At 45.5% G+C, this 27,478-nt stretch overlaps 2 protein-coding genes across 3 annotated transcripts; one reads left to right on the forward strand and one right to left on the reverse strand.

The window, feature by feature from the left end:
- Positions 1-6,717: 6,717 nt before the first annotated feature.
- On the reverse strand, positions 6,718-8,903 carry inab (internexin neuronal intermediate filament protein, alpha b). Its single transcript, XM_068750962.1, has 3 exons — positions 7,857-8,903; positions 7,101-7,225; positions 6,718-6,997 (listed from the first exon to the last, which is right to left on the reverse strand). The coding sequence occupies exons 1-3, from the start codon at positions 8,901-8,903 to the stop codon at positions 6,718-6,720; spliced, it is 1,452 nt and encodes a 483-aa protein (XP_068607063.1).
- Positions 8,904-11,492: 2,589 nt separating this feature from the next.
- nt5c2b (5'-nucleotidase, cytosolic IIb) lies at positions 11,493-26,995 on the forward strand. Of its 2 annotated transcripts, none has more exons than XM_068751369.1 (17): positions 11,493-11,595; positions 15,692-15,799; positions 20,024-20,141; positions 20,228-20,323; positions 20,466-20,557; positions 20,691-20,748; positions 21,216-21,309; positions 23,956-24,009; positions 24,148-24,231; positions 24,426-24,467; positions 24,585-24,692; positions 25,213-25,279; positions 25,363-25,533; positions 26,016-26,067; positions 26,314-26,374; positions 26,477-26,653; positions 26,762-26,995. In XM_068751369.1, the coding sequence occupies exons 1-17, from the start codon at positions 11,493-11,495 to the stop codon at positions 26,993-26,995; spliced, it is 1,719 nt and encodes a 572-aa protein (XP_068607470.1). The 2 variants fall into 2 exon arrangements, with proteins under 2 accessions (XP_068607470.1, XP_068607471.1); XM_068751370.1 differs by having other exon boundaries at positions 11,493-11,593; positions 15,726-15,799.
- The last annotated feature ends 483 nt before the right edge of the window (positions 26,996-27,478 follow it).

Here is a 27,478-nt window from a genome sequence, read left to right on the forward strand (position 1 = left end):
GGAGACCGCAGACCTCCGCCGAGGGGGGAAAAAAAAGCAAGAATTTTGGATTTTGGTTGAAGTTGTATCTCTTGCAAAGTGTCTAAGTCAGTCACCAGTGGGCTCTGTAGCTGGTAATAATGCTGCTTGTGGGTCTCCTATCGACATAGCAAAGACAGCAAGACAATAACTTTGCTTTTCTTTCATCATCGCCTGGTGCCAAAAAACAAACACAATCATTGAGCTAGCAGCATTTGTCTGAAGGTTTTTTTTCCCACACTCAAGTAATGAATGCCGTTAATCAACTATGACATTTGATTAATGAGAGCAGGCATTTGGTTTGATGTGCATGCACGGAGAACAATCGCCATCGTGGCTTCAGCCAGCCATTTCTCAGACCGAGTGGACAGCGAGGTGATGATGGCCTCGTCCACCGAACCATCCAACCCACGCGCCATCGATGAAGGCTTTATCACCGTCCGTGGGTGACGGCTGAACGGCGCATGGAGCAGTAAGGGGGGTGATAAAATCTGATAGCTTAAAAAAAATAATAAGTCAACAGAGTCACACAATGGCTGAATGCAGGGGGGGGGGGGGTTGAATTGAAGGTTCTGCGTCGTGGTCTGGTGGGTGAACTAAACAGCTAGGTGAAGATAGACAAAAGGAGAAGATGAGCAACAACAACAACAACAATACAAGTTGCAAATGTCTACAAAGGATTTATAATTAATTTGTAAACCAATAATGCTTTACAATTTAAAAGTCTCCGTTCTTCTTGCACCACGATCCTCGCTTCTCTAACGGTATGCTGATGACAGATTTCATCTGAACCCAGTATGGTGTCCACTGAGTATCATTTTTAAATGCTCTTGTTGTCTTTTTCTTTATTAGAATTGCCCGCTGAGACATGAATGACCTTCATGCATTTGACGGCGGTGGGTGCGTTTTGCATTTTGATGACGAGGAGACCGATTTCTGACATTTCATTGAGGAGGAAGTAACGGAGGCAGGTTAGGAATGCAAAGAACAGAAAGCTGCAGCTGGTATGAAAAACGTGTCTTTAACCAGCTATCCCAATGAATGCTCTGGATGTCAGCGCTACTGCCAGCGATTGATCAGTGCTGGATGGTGATCAGCTGGCTTGTGTTCTATTGTTCCTTTGAGGGATTATGGTATGTGCCCCCCCCCCTCCCCCTTCCCTTCCAGCAGGACAAGCCACCCCCTCCCAGATGCCCCGTGCCACGTCTGGTCAATCGGTTGACCTCTGGAGGAAGGTCATCGTTATTTATTTATTTATCCAGCCGCTTCTTCCCAAGATCCAAAGTGCCACATCGTCTGCATCTTCTGACTCTGTGCCACCATAAACAGACTCTTCATCATCGTCTTGAATATCGGTGAAACTGGGATTGAAAAGTTTCTTCTACCTGGCACGATGTAGCATCTCTGGACCAGATGATGAGAACGTCTCTGAGGTTTCCTCAAGCTTGTTGTTATAATAATTAACCGTTTGTGTAGTCTTTAATGCCCTCGGGGCTTTAGGGTTAATGATAGAGTAATTACAGACTGACCTCTCACAGTTTCACACCTGGTGAGCGGCTGAGCAGATGAATGCTTGAGAGTGATGCTAAGCAATAGGTAATTATAAAATCAAATGACCAATCACTGCCTACCTTGATGACGTCCATGACAATAAAGGGCAGTTGGTCTCCATACCAACGCTCTGCATTCATTCAGCAGTAAAATAAAGCCAGCAAAGTGGTCATTTCAGCATCTCACTAAACCCTGATAAAAGCATCTTATTGTCTCGCATAGTCTTTGGAATAATTGGGCTGCAGCTGTCAGACCTACAAGAAAACGGTGTTCTATTAAAGAGAAGTCCTTTGAAAGTAATTAGAGGCGGCCGTCCGAAAAGCGTTCTGCATCATTAAGGCCCCCCCCCCCCTTTCATTACTTTTATTTTGACAGTTGCTCAACTTCTGGGTTTTAATCCCTTATTAAGAGAATTTTCTTCAACGTCAGGTTGAGCTCAACTGTGTTTGACTTAATTCTTCCAGTTTCTTTTAGTTATCTCACCCTCAGAATGATGTCATAGTCTGCAGGCTGGTTGCTGAATGAAAAGCCCCAAAAGGGCTCAGCTGGTCTATTATAATTATAGATTAGGACGCAGCAGCCCAGACCTCTCATCCCCTTTAACAATGACAAGGTTCACGCTGACCTTACCGTCCATGCACCATTTGATTTTGTGCATTTATTTTTGATTTATCCGCTTCTGTTTCCAGAGTGCTTCAAATATGACATGAAAGATAAAAAATACCCGAGTACTTTGCTTGTGACAGACTACTACATCCGAATGTCTCTGTTCAACGTGATCGCTGATAATACTGTCACCAGATTCACGCTGTAACTCAAGGTGACTTCAGGGACGCCGCCCTGTTGGAGGAGCTTGTTTTGCTGCACGCTCCCCAGCCTGCTGCAAAAATAATGAGTCTCAATTGAATTGTTAAAAACATTTATTCAAATTAGAGACTGTATCTCTACAGAGGTTTACCAGTAACTACTAGCACATAGAATGAATATGTGAATTAACTGAAGGTCATGTACAAAAGATTCTGCATTAGCTATGATTGAAAAATATAAAATATAATATAATAATTACTGCTGAAATGTTCCATCTAATTTGATCATTCAGGGAGCATTTTATTTTATTTTATATTTTATTTATTTTAACCAGTTTTAATCTATTTAGCAGCATCTTGCACCTCCTCTGCAGCACTTAGACATTTATCCATGCACTTTTTCACTATCATTCAGTGCATTGTAACTTTGTTTAAATGATCCTGAGACTGCAAATATTTACTGGATTAAGTCAGATTAGGTCCAAAAAACAAATTAAATCCTTACTTAGACACCTACATCAAAATGTATACATTTCTGAAAGAGCAACAGCAACCACACCCACTCCATTCTCCGGTTAGAGACATTGTCCAGCAACTATAATTGCATTACTGAGCCTGAACATCCACAATGCCCTTTCATCCTCAAGATGAAACAGAGATTAAGAGCAGCCCCCCCCTCCCTTGCTGAGGGAAAAGCAGACTGCTTGAATGTCTGGTTCTGCATTCTCTCTCTCTGCTATTATTAGCACAATCATTTTTCCCCCCAAGTGATGGCTTTTGATCAGCGAGAGAACGCCACGTCACACAAATACCGCCCCCGACAAATACTGAATAATATGACAAATATCTTGCCAACCTTTTATTTTTATTATTCGTCACTTACACAGATGTTAATGCCACCCAGTTTACATGAGCATCATCTATGGCAGTGTACCTCCACCTTTAAAATGGTGCCGCTGCTCTTCTTAATGCTTTCTGGCTGAAGAGGGCGAGCTCCGTCTCTCTCAGGGGGGTAATTCCCCGAGGATGATGAAGCACAGCAACAGATGCCAAGGCAACAGCAAAACACAAGTTAACACTTTGGGTACTGGCACAAAGAGAGAAATGTACCCGAGCCTGTGTCACCGAGTCAAGAGAGAGCGATTGTTGCCAACGATGAGAAGATGTGTCTTCCGATCTGGTTCCTTCCAGCCAGGAGGAACGGCTCGACTGCTGACGAACATGAGAACCTCTTTCAACCTCTTTTTGGCCCATTCATGACTTTTTGAATCTTCCGCCCGAAAGACAGATGGACCAAAAAGAGCAGAACCGCAGAGCTCTGTTTGTTATTGGCTTTATTGCAGCATAAAATAAAACTTTCCGCGTTTTAAGACGAGTCTGTGTGCAATTATTCCGGAAGGACACATCTGAGAAAGCAGCCGACGACAGGATGCTCTGATTGAATTGAGAATTAAGGCTCAACACCCACTGGTGGCTTTTTTGCAGCCATAAAGTTAAAATTAATCCCATAGTTACCCACCAGTGACCAAATTCTATATGCGGTTAGAGTCAGAAGCATTTTGCATGCTTTTAGAGCCTTGCAATACTTTGTGTTTGCATTGCCTTTATGAAGCAACCGAGTGGCTGACATTTCAAACGGAAAGTTGTAGCACTCTTCAAGTGTGACGCCAAATGAGGGAGGCTTGTTTTAGTGGCAGTGCTTTCACTGGAGCGCTGGATGGCTCCTATATACCACTCCTTCTTCTCAACACACTGCGGATGCATAAATCTTTGAAGACCTGCAACCTGCGTCACGCAAGCACGCCCGGCGCTGAGGCCGCCGCACCCGGTTGGTGCGCGAGAAGAGATGGGCCAATCAGAGACGCTCCAGGGCATCCAGGGCCTCGAGGTCTGTGAATGCAAGCAGGTGGAGCTCTGGTAGGGCTACATACGGTAGACTAGAGCCCTGTAGCAGGCAATCCATCATGTCTGTTAAATGCACATCCACACTGCGGCCATGAGAAGACAAAGACACCTCCATGGATCCATCTATTCATGTATTGGAACATTCAATTGTTCTGTTTTTACAGTCCTTCAGTATGATGTGTAGCAGAATCTCACGATGTTCATAAGCTGCCTGGATATCCTCGGCATGAATTAATGGATTCTCCTCTGACGCATTCCCAACGCTCCCACGGTGCTTAATGAGAATCCGTTCGGCCGCTTTTGTACGATCCTGCTTCCAACCAACAGTCAGACACAGAAACTGATGTTAGCGTGAAATAAAACACCGGCTCCATTGATGATGGAATATTGCACTGTGAATTAGGATCCATGTTTGAGTTCTGGAAGGAACTAGCTGCTTCCCATTGTTAAATTCATTCGCAATTTAATAACCATTTCATCGAATGTGTGACGTCAAGTCAATGAAATCAAACGCAGCCTCAATAATGCCAAGTCTTTATTGATGTTTTCCTACAGCAATACACGATAACAGTAAAAAGAAAAGCAAGTCAACTACATTCAATCTCTATGCCTTTGTTGTCATCGCTCTAATGAACGCTAATAAAGGCGTAATAACGATCACGATAACACACCACTGAACAGTCACACACACGGCCAGAAAAGCTGCTGGTGTTTTAAGGCATTTTACATCCTATAGTGTTTCTTCTGTGTCTGATTATTGATTTTGCATTGATGACATTCTGTATTCAGAACATGCTGATGTTTCTATTACATGAGGTGGTGTTTAGCGTTGTGCATTCAGAAAGGTTTGGCAGTGACATTTTGCAGTCGTGCACCAAAAACAAAAAAGCTGCATTCTTTTACAGTTTAAGTAAAAACATTTGCACCCATGAACCATCCACTCATCGTTTCAGCTGAATACGACTTAATGCTGCTAAAATTTAGAGATGTTTCACTCGCTTTATGGTTCAATTTGCTGCTATTCAAATAAAGCCGGTTACAAGGGACATGAGCTGCAGCAGATAAAGATAGGTGCGTGTAAATGTTGGCAGCACACAAGAAGAAACTCAAGCCGCAAGCCTCTCAGACTGGGGGATCTCTAGTGGTGAGGTCGTACTACAACAGACATTTTAATCAGTCATGGCCACAGTTCAAAAGAGTGAGGTCAGGTTGTTCCAAACACATAACGGTCTGGCAGCTTCTGTCTACTCGTGATAGGACGCGTCACCGTGTGGCTCAAAGGCCTCATCGATGGCGGGAAGCGGACGCGTCAGACGGAACCTTTTTACATCGGGCTGCTGCATTTGTGTGTTTCTTTGCCCTGGAGCCCCAGGGTCGTAGCATCAACAGCAGAAACGCCTCGTCCTAAAGAAAGAGCTACAAGGGAAGTTTCCAAAGCTAACCTACAGGCTGACAAGCATCCGAGCATCTATTAGCATTATCAATGGGGATGAAGAGCAATGGCGAGCAACAACATTAGCCTTGTATGATCTGTGGGCTGACGGAGTCCATGCAAGCACGACATCTACGTAGATCGTGCAAATGCTGCTCGGTCCATCTATTTTGTGTTGCATTTACATCTGATTGGAACAGCAACACCTCTAGGATGCTCATCCTTCTACACGCATGCAGACCCGACCGGACCGGAGTCAAGCCACTAATGCACTGAATGAAATCAGAATAATTGTGCATATTTTCCAAAGAACTCTATTTCCGGCAAACAGGCTCACTGTAAAGGCTCAGAGAGACTAGCGTCTTGCCTGCTTTCCTAAGCCTGCAGGCTGTGCTTACTTTCCAAGCTGATGCAGAACGAGTACCCGACACCGGCTGATGTGTTTTAAATATATTTGCACGCGTGTGCTTCAAGTGAACGGTGTTGAGAGTCGCTGACAGCTCGTGATAAGTGTGAATGTCCGGAGTTATTACCGCCTGCGTGTTTCAGCATCACGCATTGATGTAAGAGAGAAGATAGTGCGATTATATATATTCTGATTTGACCTAAGTGCTTCTTAGTCAGTCAGATGTGTGAAAAAGACAGATCTAGTTTACTGTGGTTTCCTATAGAGTGATGGTTGTGTCGAGTTAGAATGGGCTTCCTTAGGGGAAAACATGGTGGTGGGAGGGGGGAGGGGGGAGGAGAGGAGGAAGAATAAACCCGCATAAAACAACCACCCAGATCCCACACTCTACACACTTGTGTACACCCAACACACACTATTTCAGATAGAAACTAAGACAATCGTACTATGCTTATTATAGATGGCAAAGGCCAAGCTGCCCTTTACAATCCCAACAAGTGTTTAAGTGTAAAGGCTCGGGGTTTGTTTTAGGATGGGACGTAAAGCGAGGGAAGGGTTTACAGGGTGAAAGGGAGGCTTCGGGGTTCAATAACGGGCGCTTAGTTTTTCTGGTTAGTGGGAATATCGCTGGGATCTTGCTGCTTCTCCGTCTTCTTCGTCGTGATCACCGTCTCCTCGTAAACTTCATGCTGGGCCATCTTGGCTCCGGACTTGCCCTGCTGCTCATCCGCATCCTTGCCCTCCTTCTTGGAGCCCCTGCTGGAGCTGGTGTAAGCACGGGCCTGGTAGTTGTAGCTTTGCCCAGCTCCCATGCTCAAGGAGGGGCCGGGATAGGCGATCCCTGTCCCGATTCGGGTCTCCTCGCCTTCGAGTAGTTTCCTGCGAGAGGAGTTGGGGAGGAGATAAATGGTAATGGAAAGGAACTGCAATAGATAACAGTGCAGAATCCTCCCCACCCTAATCCTGTGAGTAACTGCGGTACCTGTAAGCTGCAATCTCAATATCCAGGGCCATCTTGACATTCAGCAGATCCTGATACTCCCTCAGATGACGGGCCATCTCGCTCTTAGTGGCCCTCAGGTCATTCTCCAGCTCCGCCATGCTGTCCTTAAAAAGAAATAAAATAAACAATATCATTACAAAGGTTCATTTCCAAGGAACAGAAATAATACTGGCTACAGTAACCTCTGTCAATCCTTTTGTTAACACGCGTAGATTAGAGTAGAGCTAATCAATATGAGGGTAAATGTTCATCCTGAACAACATGTTCTCATTTGAGGGGCGGATTCAGAAGCATTGATCCTGAAACGAAAGCCTCTCAACACGCAATGGGCGTTGTCGGATGCAGCTGCTGAGCGCTGTCCCAGCGGATCGCGTTTCAGCACCAAGGACAGCGCCCGACGCGCAGCCGCCGCTCCTCGTTATCAGGGAGCGCGTTTCAGCACCAAGGACAGCGCCCGACGCGCAGCCGCGGCTCCTCGTTACCAGGGAGCGCGTTTCAGCACCAAGGACAGCGCCCGACGCGCAGCCGCTGCTCCTCGTTATCAGGGAGCGCGTTTCAGCACCAAGGACAGCGCCCGACGCGCAGCCGCTGCTCCTTATTGTTATCAGAGATCCGGCGTCCACGTCTTATAAACAACCGGAGTGGATTCATCTCTATGCAGAAGTTTTACATTGTGATGCTTTATTTTCCTGTGTTTTTCTAAGTGTCTATCACCAATCATTAAAATGTGATTACCTGGTAGTGTTCAATCTCCGCATTGTGTCTGTCCTCCATCTCCCGCAGCTGCTTCTCCAGACTCTCGTTGGTCCCCCGCAGACTTTCTATCTCGATGGTCTTGGACTGCAGCTGCCTCCTGAACTCGTTCATCTCCTCCCTGCTGGTGCGGATAACCTCGGTGCTCCTGGTGGCCTGCTGAGACAAGTCGGCGAACTTGGTCTTGTACCACTCCTCGGCAGATTGCAAGTTCTTGGACGCCATGGACTCGTACTGGCCTCGAATCTCCTTCAGGGCGGAAGTGAGATCCGGCTTGGACACCTCCAACTCCACAGACACCTGCGCCGCCTGGATCATGTCCATCAGCTCCGCCACCTCCTCCTCGTGCACCTTCCTGAGGAAGCTGATCTCATCCAGCAGAGATTCGACCTTCTTCTCCAGGTCCAGGCGCACCATGGTGGCATCGTCCACATCTTTCTTATACGCCTTCAGGGTGGCCTCCGCGTCCTCCCGGGCGCGGAACTCCTCCTCGTATTTGCCCCTGAGCTTCTGCAGGTCGTCTTCAATGCCATCTCTCTCGATGACGAGCTGGGACTTCTCGCCATTCAGCTCCTCCAGCTGGGAACGCAGTTCGCGGATCTCTTGCTGGTACAGCTCCGCCAGACGGGACGGCTCGGTCTGCCGCTGGCGCAGCGCAGCCAGCTCCGTCTCCAGCACTTTGTTGTGCTGCTCCAAGTTGCGCACTTTATCGATGAACATCGCAAAGCGGTCGTTGAGTCCCTGCATCTGCTCCTTCTCATTGGTGCGGATGATTTTGAACTCGTTGTTGAGAACGCTGCTCTGCGCCACGTCGAAAGTGTCCAGTGGCATGGACGAGAAGGCGCGGCCGGACTTTCGGCTCTGCGAACCCAGGGATGAGACGTTGCTCCGGGACGAGGAGTACCGGTAACCTCCTCCCCGCGAGGACATGCTCCCCGCAGCCCGCGCCGGAGGGGACGCATAGCGGGGAGAATCCCCGAAGATCTTTCGGTAGGAAGAGGAGGAGAAGGATTCAGATCCGTAGCTCATCTTGGCTGGTGAGGAGACAGAGGGGAGACGTGGGCGCGTCTCTCTTATAAAGGGGACTATAGACCAATCACAGACGAATGCCCAATGGCAGCATCCGGATTCATGCGCTCCCGAAATCCACACCAAATAATGTGAGACTAAATGTTGGTTATTGTGGAGAAATAATAAATTTAACTAACAATTAATCCGCAAAATCCCTGACCTTAATCCAGGTGTATTTTGTTAACAATTTAATTTGCTTTTTGCGCGGCGCATGATGGAACTGTCCCATTTGGCGCAGCGGTGATGCGTCACTGATCACTTGTTGCATGTTCAACGCAGCGTTATAAAATATAAAATGCTTTCCGGACAAAAGTGTTCAACAGAATTCATACAGGACTTTGCAATAGCATTTTTTTAAATTTCAGTGGACAAGAGTTATTAAAAGAAAGGATATCTTAATTTAGATATATAAAGTCAGCTTCTGAAGTGATATATATTATTGTAATATTTTTATTTTTTTTAATTAATCCTATTTTCATTTTTGGGTCTGTATTTAATTTTGGCGTGTATTTACAATTACCTTTTTCAACACGCTTCGAAAACAGTGACCCACTGACGGGCCTTTGCTGCCCTCTGTTGGCAAACCGTGGCACGACTCAAACATGCTTCATCACCTGGGTTACCTGGATGTGTTATTACATGTTAATAGAAACTGATAATAACTGTCTAATATATTCTGCTAACAAGCGAACAGATAGACACACAAATGGGGATGAAAACAGAACTTTCATATCGCATTTATGTAAGACTAGTTGGTGCTAAATTGTTTAAATTAAGTGGACACCCTATTGGCTACTGGAGTAAATAAGGTTGGGAAAGGGAATTCACAGTTATAATGACTATTTAAGATGTAGGACCTGCACGCCAGTGCAGAAAGTAGTTTTGTACTTTATACTCCACTATTTTACAGGTGAAAAAGGTGCTTCAATTACAAAACTCTACTGTAATTCTCTACTTCACTAAAGATAATTCAGTAAGTTAAATAATATAATTAAATATACAGTACCGGTATATATATTTTCCATCCTTTTACGTTTGAAACTAATGTCCTTATATCCTTCTTTAGTGGCCCAGTATTCATCTCATGGCCATTTACGTTTACCTGAACTACAAGAGTGAATCATCAACTTTATCTAAATCAACTTTAGCTTCACCTCAACCTGTCAGACTCAGGATCAGTTAAAATATGCAGGACCCAGATGCAGAAAAGACAATAAGGCCAGGGCAGGGCAGTACAGTTCACTAATTTAATAAGAGAGAAAAATAATTTACACAAGAAAAACAAAGCCCAAGAAAGCACAATGTTCAAAATGTGACTCTTCACTCCAGAGTGATTTTGACTTCAACAATCTTACATGTATCACACAATAAAAGTCCCAAAATGATGAGGAAATTCACTTATTTTTCCCTTTTGTCATTTGTGTTGTTTTGATATAACATTAAATTAAACGCATTTATTTTAACAATATTTGAGCTGGAATAAATCACGGAAATAATCTTTAAACTACTGCTGGTCCGATAGCAAGAAATAAATCTCGTGCTTCCGTATCTTGACGCAGTCATCTGATGGACTTTGGAGTCACGTGTTCCAGGGATGACGACGTGTAGCCCCGCCTCCTCTCCGCTGCCAAGGACGGAGCCCCGCCCCCCTGAATGTCTCACAACAACAGCTGGCGGCGCGGAGGGAGAGAGAGAGAGAGAGAAGGAGCTCGGAGCTGCTGCCTGACTTCACTCCGCATCACCGCTTCATGAAAACACGCACCGGCCACCTCCGCGACTCTCACACAGCACCTGCCGGCCTACCTGCTTCATTCGGGGACTCAGGTGAGTAGCGGAACACGTCATTGTGTGCTCGTATCAAAGCCAAGCTAACGCGCTAGCCTCGCCTTTGAACGCTTCCGGCTGCCTCGTCCCGGTGTCAGACACCGAAGAACCGGGGCGGGAGAGGCTCGCTGGTGCCGACAGTAAGCTAGCTTTACCTGTTAGCCGCGCTAGCACCTCGGCAGCCCCGCCGGTAACGGTCTCTGTGCCGCGTCTTCCGCACGAAGACGCTGCAGCTTAAGGGGATTCGTCACGTCCGTCGGCGGCGTCGAAGAGTCCTTCGTGTGTGTGTGTGTGCTTAACAAAGGTAAAGCTTAAACACGAATGACGGTTATTATCGAAACGTCATCGAGGCTCGAGTTGGGTTTGTTCGAGCCCCCTTTAGAGCCCAGTGGCCCCACTTTCATACCGCAATGAGATTCGATTTAAAAAACAAACGGAAGAAGAAGCGGCGAGAACAAGAGAGCCGACCTCTGCCTCTGCTGTGACGTCACGCAGAATGACAGATAGGAGACGAACAGAACATGCAACTCTGCCCGGTTCATCAATGATGGGACTTTAACTCCTTTATAACAGACGGAGCCACAGAAGGAGTTGAATTTATACATTTAGAGTGGCTTCAAGAGATAGTTTTGTGTTTGAGCTTGTATTAAAAACTAATAATAATACTACTGGGTATTTGTTTTGTTTTTGTTTTTCCTCCTTAGCCATCAAAAGGCTCTAAAGATGACGACGTCATGGAGCGACAGGCTGCAGAACTATGCAGACTTACCTGCAAACATGGACGGCCTGACGATGAAGAAGTACAGACGAGAGCCGTATCATCGGTGAGATAAACGCAGTTCTGGTTTCTGGTTTCCTGACACGATATTTTGGCTCACGGCAAAACGCGGCCGGACGCTTGGGTGGCCGACTTCGTACACTTAAAACTTGTGATCGGTTTAAAGGCGCTACGTCGCGTGATGCATCTGTTGCTGCTACTGCGGCGCTCACGCTGAGCTAGCGTCTGGTGCGTTAACCGATTCCTTGTTGTAACACAAGCTGCTCTCGCTGCTCGCTCCGCCGGGCGCCGCAGTGCTCACAAGGTCAACGCGAGGTCAACGCGAGCTGCCACGGGTCCGTCAGCCCCCTATTTACGGCGTCTTCCTCCATCCTCTCTCCGCGTGCAGGCAAACGGACGCCACCAATCCCGCATGCAAAGATAATAAAAATAGCAACGGCCGTGGCTCCGGTCGAAGCCTTGATTTACGAAAGTCGCCCAGAGCCATTCGGTCGCCGCTTTTCACGCAAGTGACCATTTAAGGCGACCTTTTATTTATCTCCCAGACGCACAAAGACCACTCCTTGAAACCAAGAGCTGAAACAATGCAGCCTGATAGCGATGCGCCTTACATAGCAGCGAGCTGACGACTCTGCCCGGCAGAGATAAAGCGTTTGTTTTTCATCACTGGGACTTTAATCACCGTCTTTGGGAGATTAGGGAGGAGTGGAAACAATCTGGGCGCCGTACAGCCGTACAGCTGCGCTCGGATGGAGCAGAAGTTGCATTCTGCTCAGGGTGTGCCCCCCCCCCCCTACGAGAGTCGTTTCAGGCAATTGTTTTTGTCAGAAAGACCAAAGCAGAGGCAAGTCACCTCCGCCCACTGTTAATATGCTTCCCGGAGACTCGCAGTAAGTTATACCTCGCGCCTCTTTGACTGCACTCACGGGAAAAGGCTTCTGCTAGCTCGGTGGTAACCGCTAACGCTGCCGACGGAGGGTAATAACACGATAATAAAGTGTTAACTGGGTTAATGATGACTGTTTGAACAAAGTTCCTGAATTTGGAAAATTCGAGCTTTTGAAGTTTTTAAGCCGGTCGACTTGCTGACTTGATTTTTGATCTCAATTGGAAGGCTTACATTTGCCCATCGATGATCAGAATTGATATACACCACATCAATCATCATTTCATATAAGATGGGCTTCCTTTTCCGGGTGTCGCGTTGAACATTGACCTTTTTATGATGAGAGAAAATCCCAAAATCTGCTCTCCGTGTTGAGCTTCTTCTAAAAGGGGAAGCAAACTCATTCTGTGCGGGTTTAGCGCCGCGCCTCCGCCTGGTAAGCAGCTGGAGGCGCGCTCCATTCCACCTGACTTGTGATGCTTCTGGATGTCTTTGAGGACCGGCAAACGCCGCGCGACAACAAGCCTGACCGACAACAACAACAACAACAACAACAACAGCCACAGCAACAGCAGAGAAGGACGCCGAATGGCCACAATCGTTTTTGCAACATGTCAGAAAATGTCTGAATGGCAAGAAAGCAAACAGAGAGAGAGAGAGAGAGAGAGAGGCAGAGAGAGAGTCAGGGGAGGCTTTGTTTGCAGACCGGCGCTGCCCTGTGTTACTGGAGCACCTCGGATCAACCCGGAGTCAATCTGAGGCTGAATTTTGAACGGAATGCATCGGCAGGCGTCCGGCGGGCTGCGATCCAAATGGGAACTCGTTCACTACGGATCTGCCTCCAGGTATTCACTCTGAAGATGAGCATCGCTAGTTGAGCTTGTTGCCTCGGAGGGATCTCGCCTAGTTTCTAATCGCAGCGGGAAAATGTCTTTTTATTCTTCTTCTTTTGTTGATTTTTTTGTCGTACTTCTCACGTGTATAAATATCTAGTTTCTGTGGAAATATGGAGCAGAAAGAAGATGAGCTGTGTTGGTCTGTGCCAAGTTAAATTAGCAGAGTGTGTGTGTGTGTGTGTGTGTGTGTGTGTTCTATGGAAGCTGTGCCAACCTGCTTATGTCAACACTCCCCCATCTTGAACCTGTACGGTAATGACTCAGCACCTGAGCTGCTCCCTGGAGGGTAGTTTCTGGGTTTTACCGTGCGCCGGTTCGGCTGACTTCCTGTTAACCCACAAACGGGTCGGACGGGTTTTCCTCTCACCGCTGTTGTTATATTTATAACTTGTTGCTGCTGTGGGTTTTGTAATCCAGCTTCTTATTGCCGCCGCCTGTAGCGAGACGGAGGTTATGTCATCGCCGGAAAGACTCTTAGCAAGATAACCCATAAAATTCTGGAAGGTTCGGGATGACATTTTCAGGAAATGTTGGGAATGTTACCAGGAACAGGTGATTAAATTTTGATCCGGAAGAGATCCTGGATTATGGATCCGGATCTGATCCGGAATGGAGTCAGTAACAAATATTTAATTTTAACATTAAAAACTCAATTTACGGATTCAAAAATCAGTTAAAAATACACATCAACTCCGATTCACTTTTTACTTTTCATGGTTGGTGTATAAAGATACCAAGAACAATCTAGAACCTTCTGGTGATGATCCAGATCACCATGTGGACGGTGTAACTCCAATTAGGAGTGGAATGAGCTGCTTGGCGGAGGCCTGCGCTGATGATGATGATGATGAATATATTTATTAGATAGAATGTTAGAGTACAAGTACAGTCACACAGTAGCATGTATTACAGTACAAGTACAGGGAAAACATCCTGTCTAAGAGGAGCATTTCAAAAAAGCCCTTGCGGTCTTGTTTCCGTTGAAAGTCCTTCGTACATAAATCATCCACAATTAACAATACAAATAAAAATAAAACCAATATTAAATTAAATTACTCAATTGATTCAACGTAACATTAGAAAAACAAAAATAAAATGATTTTACACCGCCAGTGCAAACTAACAAATAATCTAAAATAAATTACACCACTGATGCAAAATGACAATGAATGCCAATAAATAACTTACATAAATTACAATAAATTAGTAAAGCAATTAATACGTGCAACGTAGGTGGACAAAAAAAAGGAGGGGGGGTTTGATCCGGAGAGAGTCGTGATGACTATCTCCGTTTCTGTCCCCCTGAAAGGTGTATTTTTAGGGCCTTTTTGAAGGAGGCCAAAGAGGTGCATGTTTTGAGGGCGGGAGTCAATCCGTTCCACCCTTGGGTGGCCGTATTGTAGAAAGATGATTTACCCATGTTAGTCCTATAGGAGGGGGTAATCAGGTTGTTGTTTGAGCTCCCTCTAGTGTTGTGGCTGTGGGTGTCACTAAATCTGTGGAGGTGTTCCGTCAGGTATGCAGGGATTGAGGGGACTGAGGGCAGAGCTGCATTGACTATTTTAAATGCCAATCCCATTTTGAGTTGTTTAACCCTGTCTTCTACCCTGAGCCATTTTAGGCTAGCAAAATGTCCAGGAAGAAGGTGGGTCATGGGCCCCAGATTGAGGAGTAGCCGAATCAGTTTGTTTTGGGAGGTTTGGAGCCTGGTTTTCAGGGACATTTTGATGTTTGAATACCAGGAGGTGCTAGCATAGTCAAAGAGGGGCTGAACGAGGGCTCCAGCAAGCGTCCGGAGAGCACTTTTGTTGACAAAAGCAGACATTCTGCCCAAGAATCTTGTTCTCTGATTGACTTTTTTGATCACCTTAGTTGCCATACTATCGCCAGACAGGTATTTGTCAAGAACACAGCCCAAATAGGTAATCTCTTCTTTGCTGGAGATTACTGTATTATCGACTGTGACCTTGAAATCATTAACATTTATCTCACGTAGAGAGTGTTTAGACCCAAAAAGAATCAGTTTGGTTTTGCCAAGATGTAGTGACAGTTTGTTATCGGTAAGCTCTGAGTGCTTTTCTAGACACAGCATCATTAACGGCGGTGAATGAGTAGCTTAAATGTCTCCACACATTAAAACTACCCAGAGTGACCACCGTGAACCCTGACCTCGTTATTCGTCACACATCTCATTTTGTGTGATGGCGTCGTGAGCCGCGGTGGTATCGCGGCCCGTTCTTTGTGGTGACTGGACAGACTCACTGAAGCTCACACTCTGGGTTCCACTAGATCCAGTCCAAATGAGCGTTTGCTCCAGGTAGCGGTGTCCTCCTTTTGAGTCAACACTTGTCTTTCTGAAACGTCCCAACTGAACTATTTGATCCTGTCCTCTGCAGAGTGTTCGTGAACAGAAGCTTGGCGATGGAGAAGATCAAATGCTTTGGCTTCGATATGGACTACACGTTAGCGGGTGAGTTGACGACACAATCGCACACTGCTACACTTCTTCAGTTGAAAGGGTTTAAAGGGTTAAAGCAAACTATGACTATGTTGGGTTCGTTCCATCTATTCTTCCTCCTGTGTTCAGTGACTCAGCCCCGGCTTTTTGGTCTCTGTGCCTCTATAAATAAATCCACCCTGACTTTCAAAAGCAGGTCACGTTTGTTTGCCGAAGCGATCAGCGATGACTCCTTTAGGAACGGGGATCACTCGCGGTCCCTCCCGGGCTCTGCGCCCCCATCCCTCTCCGGAGTTTGGGAGATTTTGCAGCCGCTCAGCTGTTGACCTGGCTCTCTTTATGGGAGCCTGCAGCAAAGTGTTAATGTTTGCTCGGACAGTGGCGATCATGTGTCTTTGGAGGGTGTTCAGTTTTCGACCGCAGGCGCGCTCCGTCAACTGCTGGGGAGCTCGTGGTGTCACCGGGCGGCCTGGCAGATGTGAATGTACTGAAAGACAATATAAAGTTTTGTGTGATTTAAATGATCCCGTTTTATTACCCACGCCGAGACGGAGGTTATGTAATCGGTGGCGTTTGTTTGTCCGTCCGTTAGCAAGATAACTCAAAAAGTTCTGGACGGACCTTGATGAAATTTTCAGGAAATGTTGGGGATGTTACCAGGAACAGATGATTACATTTTGGCCATAATCCAGTAGAGATCCTGGATTGTGAATGAGTTTGAAATTTTCATTAACATTGCAGTAAATGGAGCTTCAAAACGTGTTATTTTGGTTGTCAGATTGAGACAAAAAAATTCATAAATACAACTTAAACAAAACTAAACATACATTACAACCAAAAAAGGAATAGGCAGAAGCAATGCTTTTTGAAGCCTATCCTATAATACAGACAATTTGATTGGCTTTACATATCAAATGATTATTTATACACACTTTTTATATTCATTAATTATTTCACACTTGAGACATTTTTTGAATTTTGTTAACGAAATACATTGTTTTAAATCATCAGATAAGTCATTCCACAGTTTCACTCCAAGAACAGAAACACACCTCAACTTCACGTTGGTTCTTGCTTTAACACATTCGAAAATAAATATACCTCTTAGATTATAGCGGGTTTCCCTTAATTTGAAGAAGTCATTTATACACTTTGGGATATTGTTATTTTTCACTCTATGAAGAATCACCAATATTTTAATTGTCACAATATCAACTAATTTTAATGTTTTATTTGGTATAAATAAATTATTGATTGATTCAAAATATCCTACTTTATTGATTATTCTAATAGCCTTTTTTTGTAATTTTCCTAATGAACCTATTAATGTTTTACCTGCGCTCCCCCATATTTCTGCACAATATGATAGGTTGATATCATATTGATAATATGATATCTCAGTTGAATATTGACTGATGTTTATGGAAGTCATGTAGGGTGGGTGGGGGTGGGGGGGGCTCTATCTCACCACCGAATTTCATCCGGATCTGAAACAGAATGGAGTCGGTAACAAATATTTTATGTTAGCATTGAAACCCCCATTCAAAAATCAGTTAGAAATGCTCATCCCATAATACTCATAATCAACTCCGCTTCACTTTGACTTTTCATGGTTGGTGTATAAAGATATAAAGGCACCGTGCACCCTGCACAAGCTGCCACTTCATTTCAGAGTCCTTTCAAAAATCCATGAACAAGATAAAAAGGATAACCTGATAACCACGCCCGCTTATCAGGTTTAAGCGGGCGTGGTTTCTAAGCAAGTGGGCGAAGCGCTGGTTTTATTACGTAGATTTCAAAGTGTTAATGTTTCAAAGTAGTTGCTTCTAAAATGCACAGCCCTTGATTAAAAATTGAAACAACGTAATTTCTCTCAATTAGAAGTTGTGTGTAGAAACACCGCATACGTACAAAGGTACCTACATTTTCTTTCCCCCCCAAATTTTAATACTTTTCCACTTTTGTCATTGTTCAAATAATGATGTTTTTCAAAAACGCACAAAAAGCAATTTATATTCCTGAAAATCGGCTACGTTTTTTCGAGACCAGACGCTGTGAGGTTGCTTCTGCCTCGCTGCTGCTCATCACACGGACGTTCAAACGGGCGATTCCTGTGACTTTGCAGGGACAGGAAACGCGTCACGCATTTTGAAACGCTCTCCAAGGCCGGAGCAGCGTTGTATGAAACCACGTTGCCACATCGTTCTTTGTGCCAGCAATACAACGCTGCACAAAATGTTGCTCAACCCCCCCCCCCCCCCCTTCTTCACAGTGCGCTCGGAATTGGCAGCGTTCGCTCCCAATTCCTAAGCTGTTATTTTCCTGGGCAATCGGTCCCTGTCTGTTTGCAGATTTGTGATGCGGATCTCAACAGAGATCACATAAAGTAAGGCAGACATCTGGGTTGTTTTCCTTGTGTGCGTGTGTGTGTGGGGGGGGGGGGGGTCTGTTACATGTAGGCCTGAGGTGACCCTTTTTATAAACTGGAGAGAAACCACACACCTCAGCGATTGGAGCAGAGGGAGTATAACTATCTGACAACAATCTCTTAGAGAGACAAATGAACAGATCTCCGTTCAGCTCTGAGTACACGGTCATACGCGTGTGTGTGTGTGTGTGTGTGTGTGTGTGTGTGTGTGTGTGTGTGTGTGGGTGTGTGCGTGTGTGTGTGCGTGTGTGCGTACACGCATAACGGCGGTGTGAGAAACGTGAGACGGAGCGATGAAACACCATAAAGCATCCTTGACTCGGCTCAAGGATGCGACGAGCAGTCACATCACAACAACGACTCTTCTCCACGTGAATATTACCTTTTAAATAAAGTTATTTTATACTTACACAAATGATTCCTGCTCTTGAGATTTACATCCTTTGATGATTTCACATGTAAAATGACGTCACAAATTAGTTGGAAAAGGATCTTTCGTTTTGGGTTAGTTAGCCATGAACATTTAAAATATCAGGTATTATTAAAGAACGTTTGCATTCTGGGACATATAGTTTTATTAACAGCATGTAAACACATTTATGTTGGACTTTTTTGGATTCCATTCGTTCGTTTTATGTGTCCTTTCAAACGCAGTTCTTTAAGCCCTTAACTTAAGCAGTATTATTTGTAAGGTGGCTCTTGAAGGATAAACCACGAGAAAGGACACTATGCCTTACAGATATATGATTTGATTTCACGCTGTTGCGCACAGCAAGGCGGTCTCATGATGCGTTAGCTCCGATTTGCTGATTGTGAAATCCGATTGGCTATACCCGTGGTCAGCTGATCAGAGAGAGCTGAATGAAAGAGCGTCTGTCTACTTGGACTGCCGCTGAATTCGTTCGGTGAATCATCTGAAATCAAGCCGGACTGTAATTGAATTGATATAATTACAGCCTCGCTTCACAGAGGACTGTGTGATAAAAGATCACCGTGAATCTCTGTTATGCTAAACTGGGGTGTCCTCTTATTTATCATGTGTTGCGTGAGCCATCAGTGACCGGGAGAAGGACGGAGCGAGCAGCATCATCCAGTTTCTCCCCCTTCCCCCTTCAGTGACCCCCCCCCCCCCCCCCCCTCCCCTCCTAGGCAACAACACAAGCGCATTCTCCATTCAGTATTTATAACATCTGACATGTTCTTTCCCCAGTGTCAAATAGCATTGTAATCCTGGGCTAGACTTTTCTTAGCCTAGCATCAATCTGCGTTTTTATTTTCAGATCCCTTAACCGCCTGGCTTTAGGTTTGGCCCCAGGATGAATATCTGTCCGAGGTGGTTTGTGTGTGTGGGGGGGGGGGGGTTATAAATAGAACATTGAGGGTCGTGGTGGATCGATCTTTAAACAATACAACAGACACACACACTCTGGAGTGGAGTTACATCGGTCACGTGTGTGTGTGCGGTTTAACACGCGTGACCTCCACCGGCTGCGTGCGGCGGCTTCGCCCCCAGGCCGGGCCCCTCCCCTGCGCACGCCGTGGCGTTTTGTGTACATAACATTACACAAACGCCCTCTCTGAGCCGATTCCAGTTACCTTCAACGGAGAGGAAAAAAAAGAATAGTGTGCTTAAAAAAAATAAATTTATTCTTCCCAAATTCCTACGATGTTCAATCAGGATTGATCAAGAGGTCAACATCGTGAAATAGCAATGATTTTTCCGCCATGATCAATACTGACTAACGTGTTTAATTGTCGGATTCAGTTATTCAGAGTTAAGATTTCACTTTGGCTGTTTGCATTTCCAGTGTACAAATCACCGGAGTACGAGTCGCTGGGCTTTGAGCTCACGGTGGAGCGCCTGGTTTCCATCGGCTACCCTCAGGAGCTGCTCAGCTTCGTCTACGACCCGTCCTTCCCCACCAGGTCGGGCCAGTCACACAAACACAATGAGCGATGAGGATGACGAGGGTTGGACGGTGATGTAGACTTCTATGATTCGCTCTCTTCAGGGGCCTCGTGTTCGACACCATGTACGGAAACCTGTTGAAGGTCGACGCCTACGGCAATATCCTGGTGTGCGTCCACGGATTCAACTTCCTCCGTGGGTGAGTGTTTCCAGCGTCTCTGAATAGATGCATACATTCAGAAGATGATTCTACATTGTGTGTCGAGTCATTTTCTTTTTCTGCGTTCGCAGAACTTTAAACAAAATAAAATGCATCCTGTCGTTTTCGTCTTTCTTCCCAGCCCTGAGATCCGTGAGCGGTACCCAAACAAGTTTATCCAGAGAGACGACACGGAGCGCTTTTATATCCTGAACACACTCTTCAACCTGCCCGGTAAGAGCGCTCGGCGCTGACGAGGAGCCTACGGCGCTGTAAAATGAAATGAACTAGTACTTCCTGTTAGCTGTTCCTGTTGCGTTCGACACTAGAGTGATGGAGCTTTTTTTTTTTTTTTTTATCTCCACAGAGACATACCTCCTAGCTTGCCTTGTGGATTTCTTCTCCAACTGTGACCGATACACAAGGTAAAGATCTTTTTGGTACTTTCCGTGTCACGCAACAAGGTTCTGGGCGCCTACACCGCAACACAAAGACAAATGCAAGCCAAACTGGGTCAGGACTGGGCCCTGCAACAATTCTACTAATTGTAGAGAAGCATGGACTGAAATTTGTTTCCTCATTCTGATGATTAAATTTTAATCAAAAATAATATATATCTTTTTAAAATGTTATCAGAAGTACAATGACCTGCAAATTTGATGAGAATGTGATCTGGAATGGCTGCATGTACTTTGTCCTCTGAAACCTGGTTGTTGGTCTTTTAGGGGGAGAATACTTTCCTGTTTGGCTGGGGACCCCTCCAACAAGGGAAGGCTATCCCATTTAAAAGCAAACAGAAGAAAAAAACCAAATGTCATCTTCTTTAAAAGCCCCTGTTAAGACCCGGTCTCTCCGATGGCTGTGTACGTGTGTGTCTGCTCCTCTCCTCCAGCTGCGAGAACGGCTTCAAGAACGGCGACCTCTTCATGTCCTACAAGAGCGTGTTCCAGGACGTCCGCGACGCCGTCGACTGGGTCCACTTCAAGGCAAGGCACTTCCAGCGCACTGACATCAGTTTACCGGCTCCATCGTAAAGTTACTCGACTAAACCGAGCGGCTTAAAAACCAGAAACGTGTTATTATAGACGCTGCCCTCTACCCAAAGCAGGCGGCACCCAGTAGAAACCGGTCGCCGTGGAGATTGTGAGATAATTATAATGGCGGTAAAGAGAGCGAAAACTGCTCACCCCTCCCTCTTTAAGTTGAGCAGATCACTAATTATACTTTCTAGCCTCGCCGAGTTTTACACACGAATGAAAAGTTGTTCCTTTTGATGTTTTTGATACTGATACTATTCTTATTTTGGGTGGTTTCCTTGGAAGCATGTTTGGGTGCAACGTTCCCTCTCAGATGCGTTCTTGGCGCAGCGAAAATCTCTGCAGCGCACAAAAACAAAATCCAACCTGAATTGAAAATAATAGAAACACGTAAAAATGCATCCAGTGCTACTTTTCAATGTGAGTCAGTGGGTGACCGACTGCTGCAGCTAACGATGAGAGTCACGTGTGCGTTTTTACGCAGCTAATCGACGTCCGCCGCCGCAGGTGTTTGAGCGAATAAAGCGGCGTGGCCGACGGGGAGGGAAGACGCGCTTATGATGCGACGTGCTGCTGATGTCGACCCTTTATAATGATGACAAGACGAACGGGCGGTGACGTCATCTCAGCACGCCAGAGTGAAAAGGAGATGCGATTCTTTAACACGAGAGCTACCAAGGCAGTCATTTTGACTGCTTTCAAAATTTTCAACGTTATAACTTGGTTTAAAAAAGAAAACTATGTACCAATGGGATCCTGACTTTTCCTAAATGTGTGTATATATTATTATAACATTGTTTTATTACTACCTCAAATGATCAGCGCAGTCAGATTGACAGCATGCGTTTTACAGGGCGTGTCATGTGGGCGTGTCATACGTCACTCTTTGCTACATTGTCCTGCTCTTTCTCCTGCTCCATTGTCTGTTTGTTTGTTTTTTAGGCTCTGTGAAGCTAAAACTTAGTTATAGCTTCATTCTTAACCCAAAAGAGACGAAAATGACAAGTAGAAATAAAACGAAAGTTATGGAGGCTTTGGCCTTGCGTCAGAGCCTTGGTGAGGAAGACTCTGATGGACGGTGACCAGTCGTCCCGCATCGTGCGGGACTGCACAGCATTTTTATCTCAAATCCTGCATCACAACAGCAGAGTGTCTTCAGTTGGCTGGCCGCCCCCTCACAGCATTTTGGAATGTTCATAATAGTTAATAATTATCATTGTTAGGGTCAAATGATGACACCGGCCTGTTTTTAAAGCAGGATACATTTGTTTTGTTTTTCACAGAGATAATTGTTGCAGTTGGAGTTGGCGTGCGTCATTGCAGAGACGTTATGTTGCGTCAATTAAATAAATAAAACACTCAATCATTATAGTTTTCATTTAGTGGCCTGATGGTTTTTTTTTTTTTTTTTTTACTTATTCCACCTATTTTTTCTTAGATCATTATAACAATAATCCAAATTATAATGTCCGAGCAGTCAAAATGACTGCTATGGTCATTCTGCTAGACAGAGTGTTAAAGGTGGAGCGCAAACAGAAGAAGGAACGGTGAGACTGGGGCAGATGTTTTCTTTTTTGAGCGACGCACGTTTTTCAGAGGATGAAGAAGGACTTGTCTGTTTCTGACGTCGAGGCACTGAGCTCAGACGTCACTTCAAGTCCATAATGAGGCTAAAGCTTAAACGTGGGTCAATCAGCACCTTCTCAGACGTGGTGGCTGCAGCACTCAAATCTAGAAGCTAAAACATCTCAGCTGTTTGTGCTACATCTCAAGCATCCAGAGCAGAATGAAAGAGAATTTAGTTTAATGAACTGTATTAAAATGGCATCCAGAAATGGTCTTGAAGTGTTTGGACGAGCCGATGCGTATAATGTTAAAGCTGCAGGCAGACGAGGACATCAACCTGGACAACATGTCCAACCGTTGGAGATGTGAGAAGGACACAGGACAAATTTGGTTAGATACTGTATTTTGCAGACGAGGGGTTCCACATTAATAAATGACTGAATGAATTTTATTTTTGAACATGTATAAAAATGTTTAAATATTTGTACATACAAAAGAAAGAAATACTGATAAAATAACAAAAGAAACAAGACATAACAAAACGCAGCACATAGTTTGAAAAAGGAGTCGGAAGAAGTGGAATACTTAAAATTATTCCTACCCCTTTGTAACTATTATTCAGTTTATAGCAAAATATTCAACATAAATACTCGTATTAATAAACTATAAAATACTATCATATATAAAGAAAAATATATATACTCATCACCCACGCCCTTCCTCCTCCGTATACAAAAATAAATTGTACCTCCTTTGCTTGTTAATTTTCTCTGTTTTATTTGTTGATTTTATCTCTTGTTTTTATGTTTTGTTTTTTTATACTCTTGCGCACTTTGAGGTTTTCTTTCAAATATAGTGCCTTCAACATAAAATGTATTGTTATGATGTTGCTCACATTTGTCCGAGGGTCTGCTCAGGGAGTGTGTGTGTTTGCTCAAACACATGAAAAATTAGATGGAACATTGTTCGGGTGCCTTTGAAATCTAGATTCTCAGCCTCGAGTCTGATGCCCTCTGTCTCGTCTTGCAGGGTACTCTGAAGGAGAAGACTGTTGAGAACCTGGAGAAGTATGTAGTGAAGGATGTAAGTGGATTGTTTTCCTGAAGGCTGCTGCAAGAGCACTGTGAACACACAACACACACACACACACACACACACGCACTGTGAAGAAGCTTCTTTGTAAAGATCCTCGGCTCTTTTCTGCCTCCCTGTTCCCACCAGGGGAAGCTGCCTCTGCTCCTCAGCCGGATGAATGAAGTTTCCAAGGTTTTCTTGGCAACCAACAGTGACTACAAATACACCGATGTGAGTACAGGCTTTCAGTTGTGGTAGCGGTGCCCCGTCTTTGGGGGTAACGGTAACGAAAGGCCTGATGAGGCAGACGGTGGTGTTCTCGGGAACCGTTTCTGCCCCTCTGTGGGATGCACCAGGGCCTGTATTGACTAGGAACACCGCTGCATTGGGGTTTAACTGTCGCCCTGTGTTTTGTGTTCTCACAGAAAATCATGACCTACCTGTTTGACTTTCCCCACGGTCCAAAGGTAAAACAGGTTTCCCCATCCCTTCAGATTAGGTTGAATATGTAATGCGTGTGTGGCTTGTTGCTGATGTGTGTGTGTGTGTGTGTGTGTGTGTGTGTGTGTCTGTCCCCGTCGCAGGCTGATTCGTCCCACCGGCCCTGGCAGGCCTACTTTGATCTGATCCTGGTGGACGCCAGGAAGCCGCTGTTCTTTGCGGAGGGAACGGTCCTGAGACAAGTCGACACGGTGAGCTGACACAGCTGCCTGTGTGAATCTGACCGTCGGAGACGAAGCTCTCCCCAATCCGCCGTTTGATAGGCAGACGACTTTATTTACAACAACTTTAAAACTTCAAGTGCGTTTCATTTTTAAAAGCGGTCACATAGGAGTCAGGAATGGAATCATATTCCCCAGAAGTTAAGAAGTTACGGCTGTTTCTGGTCCTTCTCTGAGTAATTTTATGAAGAATCTGTTCTGACCATCATTTGTGAAGCGTTTTTAAACATATATTTACAAAGATATAAAGGAAGCAGCACAAGGAGAGATCTGTAAATAGCAAACTCCGGCATAGGTCTACACTTACAGAGATGGACACACTGAACAGTGGTGAGCATGATGTTTAAAGCCGGTAATAAAGCGCTGAAGGATGAAAGAAGATTGGTGTAGATGTAGAAACACTCCCTCCCGTTCATTAAGATCTTGAGCGCGCTCTAGTTCAGATGCTGGTCTTTGTTTCTCCATTCTGGTTATTTGCTTTACATTTCAGACAACAGGACGTCTAAAGATCGGAACCTACACGGGACCTCTGCACCATGGTATCGTCTACTCGGGAGGTAGAGCTGGACCCAGAATTCATTTCGCCTCAGTTGGTTTCAGATTTTCAGTCAGTCATGCATGTCCGGCCGTTCTCCGTCAGGTTCCTCAGACATCGTCTGTGACCTCCTGGGAGCCAAGGGGAAGGACATAGTCTACATCGGAGACCATATCTTTGGGGACATACTCAAGTCCAAGAAACGTCAAGGCTGGAGGACGTTCTTGGTCATACCAGAGCTGGCTCAGGAGCTGCACGTGTGGACCGACAAGAGCTGTGAGTCTTTAATCCAAATCATTAGAAAGGTCCGGACAGGGAGATAACCTAAAGCAGCAGCTGCAAATTCAGACGTGGATATTTAGAAAACGTAGCACATGATCTCATATCAGCGGGGAATTAGCTGCCCTGCCGGCTCCCGTTTGTAAATGATTCTTGACTTGCTGTGGGAGCTTGGTTCCGAGCGCGTCCACGGGGAGCAAAGCAGTGAGATCAGACACTCCTCTGCTGCCATCTATAGTAGCTCACCGGACCCAGCAGCGCCAAACACCTTAAACTAAAAAAAAAAATGTTTCTACTTATCTGAGGTCAGCAACTGTCTGCTAGAGGTGAGATATCTTCCAAGATGTGGACAAAGGTCATTGAGTCGTTCATTCGCTCATCGTCTGCATTGAATCCGACGTTGTGGCGTCTCTGTAGTTGCTGTAACAGATCGGATCGGTCGCGGGCAGACGGGGATTCATATCTCATGTGTTTTCCAGCATTATTCGAGGAGCTGCAGGGCCTGGACATTTTCTTGGCAGAGCTCTACAAGTAAGTTCAGACCTTCCTCCCCTCCAGATCAATCAGCATTCCTGCTCTTTGCTCTTTGCTCTCTGCGGTGACGCCGCACAAACAGGGTAAAGTCTAAAGGGTCAGTCCCTGCTGGCTGCCTGATAACCGGGTTCTGCTGAAGAGATTTAAAGCCTGACGACTTCCACATTAGCGTTCAGTACAGTGATGTCATATCCTGTGTCCCCCCTTCTCGTTCTCACCGTCTTTCTCCCTGTCCTTTTCCAGACATCTGGACAGCAGCAGCAATGAGAGGCCAGACATCAGCACTCTTCAAAGGAGAGTCAAGGTAGCGCCTGTTGAAAACCAAAACGTACTCGACATATAATGTTTTTCCTGGTGTCATTTTAAAGGATCGCCGATTTCCTCTCTTCTCCTTCTCCCCTCGCAGAAAGTCACCCACGACATGGACATGTGCTACGGCATGATGGGTAGTCTTTTCCGCAGCGGGTCCAGACAGACGTTGTTCGCCTCTCAGGTGATGCGCTACGCCGACTTGTATGCGGCCTCCTTCATCAACCTGCTGTACTACCCCTTCAGCTACCTCTTCAGAGCTGCACACGTCCTGGTGCGTATCTGCGTTACGACCGAGACCAGTCGGTCTGCGCCAAAGCTCCACGAAGACACCGAGTGTGGCCAAAGGCCTGACGCGTTTGTGTTCGCTCCTCCATTTCAGATGCCCCACGAGTCGACGGTCGACCACGCCCACGTGGACATCGACACGGATTCGCCGCTGTCCACGCGCAACCGCAAACACTGCAGCGACTGCAAGGACCTGGACTGCAAGCGCAACCAGCTGACACGCTCCTTTAGCGAGATCAAGCCCCCCAACCTGTTTCCCCAGACTCCCCAGGAGATCACACATTGCCACGATGAGGATGATGACGAGGAGGAGGAGGAGGAGGAGTAAGAGGAGTAATAAGATTCTCCCATTTTACTGTTCCTGTTATTCAGTTACATCTCTAAAAGTGAAGCATGGAGAGAAACATCTCCTGTGTGTGTGTGTGTGTGGGAAAGATGCACGCACGCACACACACAGGAGATTTCTGAGGAAAGGACAATTAAGATCACATGAAAACGGTTTGCATGCTCAGTCCTCTAAAGTCCAGCTATCCAGAGCTCCTCTATAGAAAAAAGATTTTTTTGTTTTTTCTTTGATCTGATTTGTGCTTTATTTTCCCCGTCAGGCACGGAGAGCGTCACTCTGTGCGTTTAACAAGCTGACTTCTAAGTGCATGAGATATCTGTATGCGCATTTACAGGACCTCCACCCGACTCGTTTCAACCGTCCTTACCGACACAGTATGCAAACTCTGATTCAGAACAGTCTGCAGCCATAGTGTTAAAAAACAGAAATGCACACACTATATTAAAATCTAGATTTGTATGCAGC

This window comes from Brachionichthys hirsutus, chromosome 17 (assembly GCF_040956055.1).
Source record: "Brachionichthys hirsutus isolate HB-005 chromosome 17, CSIRO-AGI_Bhir_v1, whole genome shotgun sequence".
Lineage (NCBI taxonomy): Eukaryota > Metazoa > Chordata > Actinopteri > Lophiiformes > Brachionichthyidae > Brachionichthys > Brachionichthys hirsutus.

Coding starts and splice junctions, on each gene's coding strand:
- inab (XM_068750962.1), bottom strand. CDS start 8,903: ATGAGCTACGGATCTGAATCCTTCTCCTCCTCTTCCTACCGAAAGATC. Junction 7,226..7,856: donor CGGAGATTGAACACTACCAG/GTAATCACATTT, acceptor TTTCTTTTTAAG/GACAGCATGGCGGAGCTGGA. Junction 6,998..7,100: donor ATTGAGATTGCAGCTTACAG/GTACCGCAGTTA, acceptor CTCCTCTCGCAG/GAAACTACTCGAAGGCGAGG.
- nt5c2b (XM_068751369.1), top strand. CDS start 11,493: ATGACGACGTCATGGAGCGACAGGCTGCAGAACTATGCAGACTTACCT. Junction 20,142..20,227: donor GACCCGTCCTTCCCCACCAG/GTCGGGCCAGTC, acceptor CGCTCTCTTCAG/GGGCCTCGTGTTCGACACCA. Junction 24,010..24,147: donor AGAAGTATGTAGTGAAGGAT/GTAAGTGGATTG, acceptor TGTTCCCACCAG/GGGAAGCTGCCTCTGCTCCT.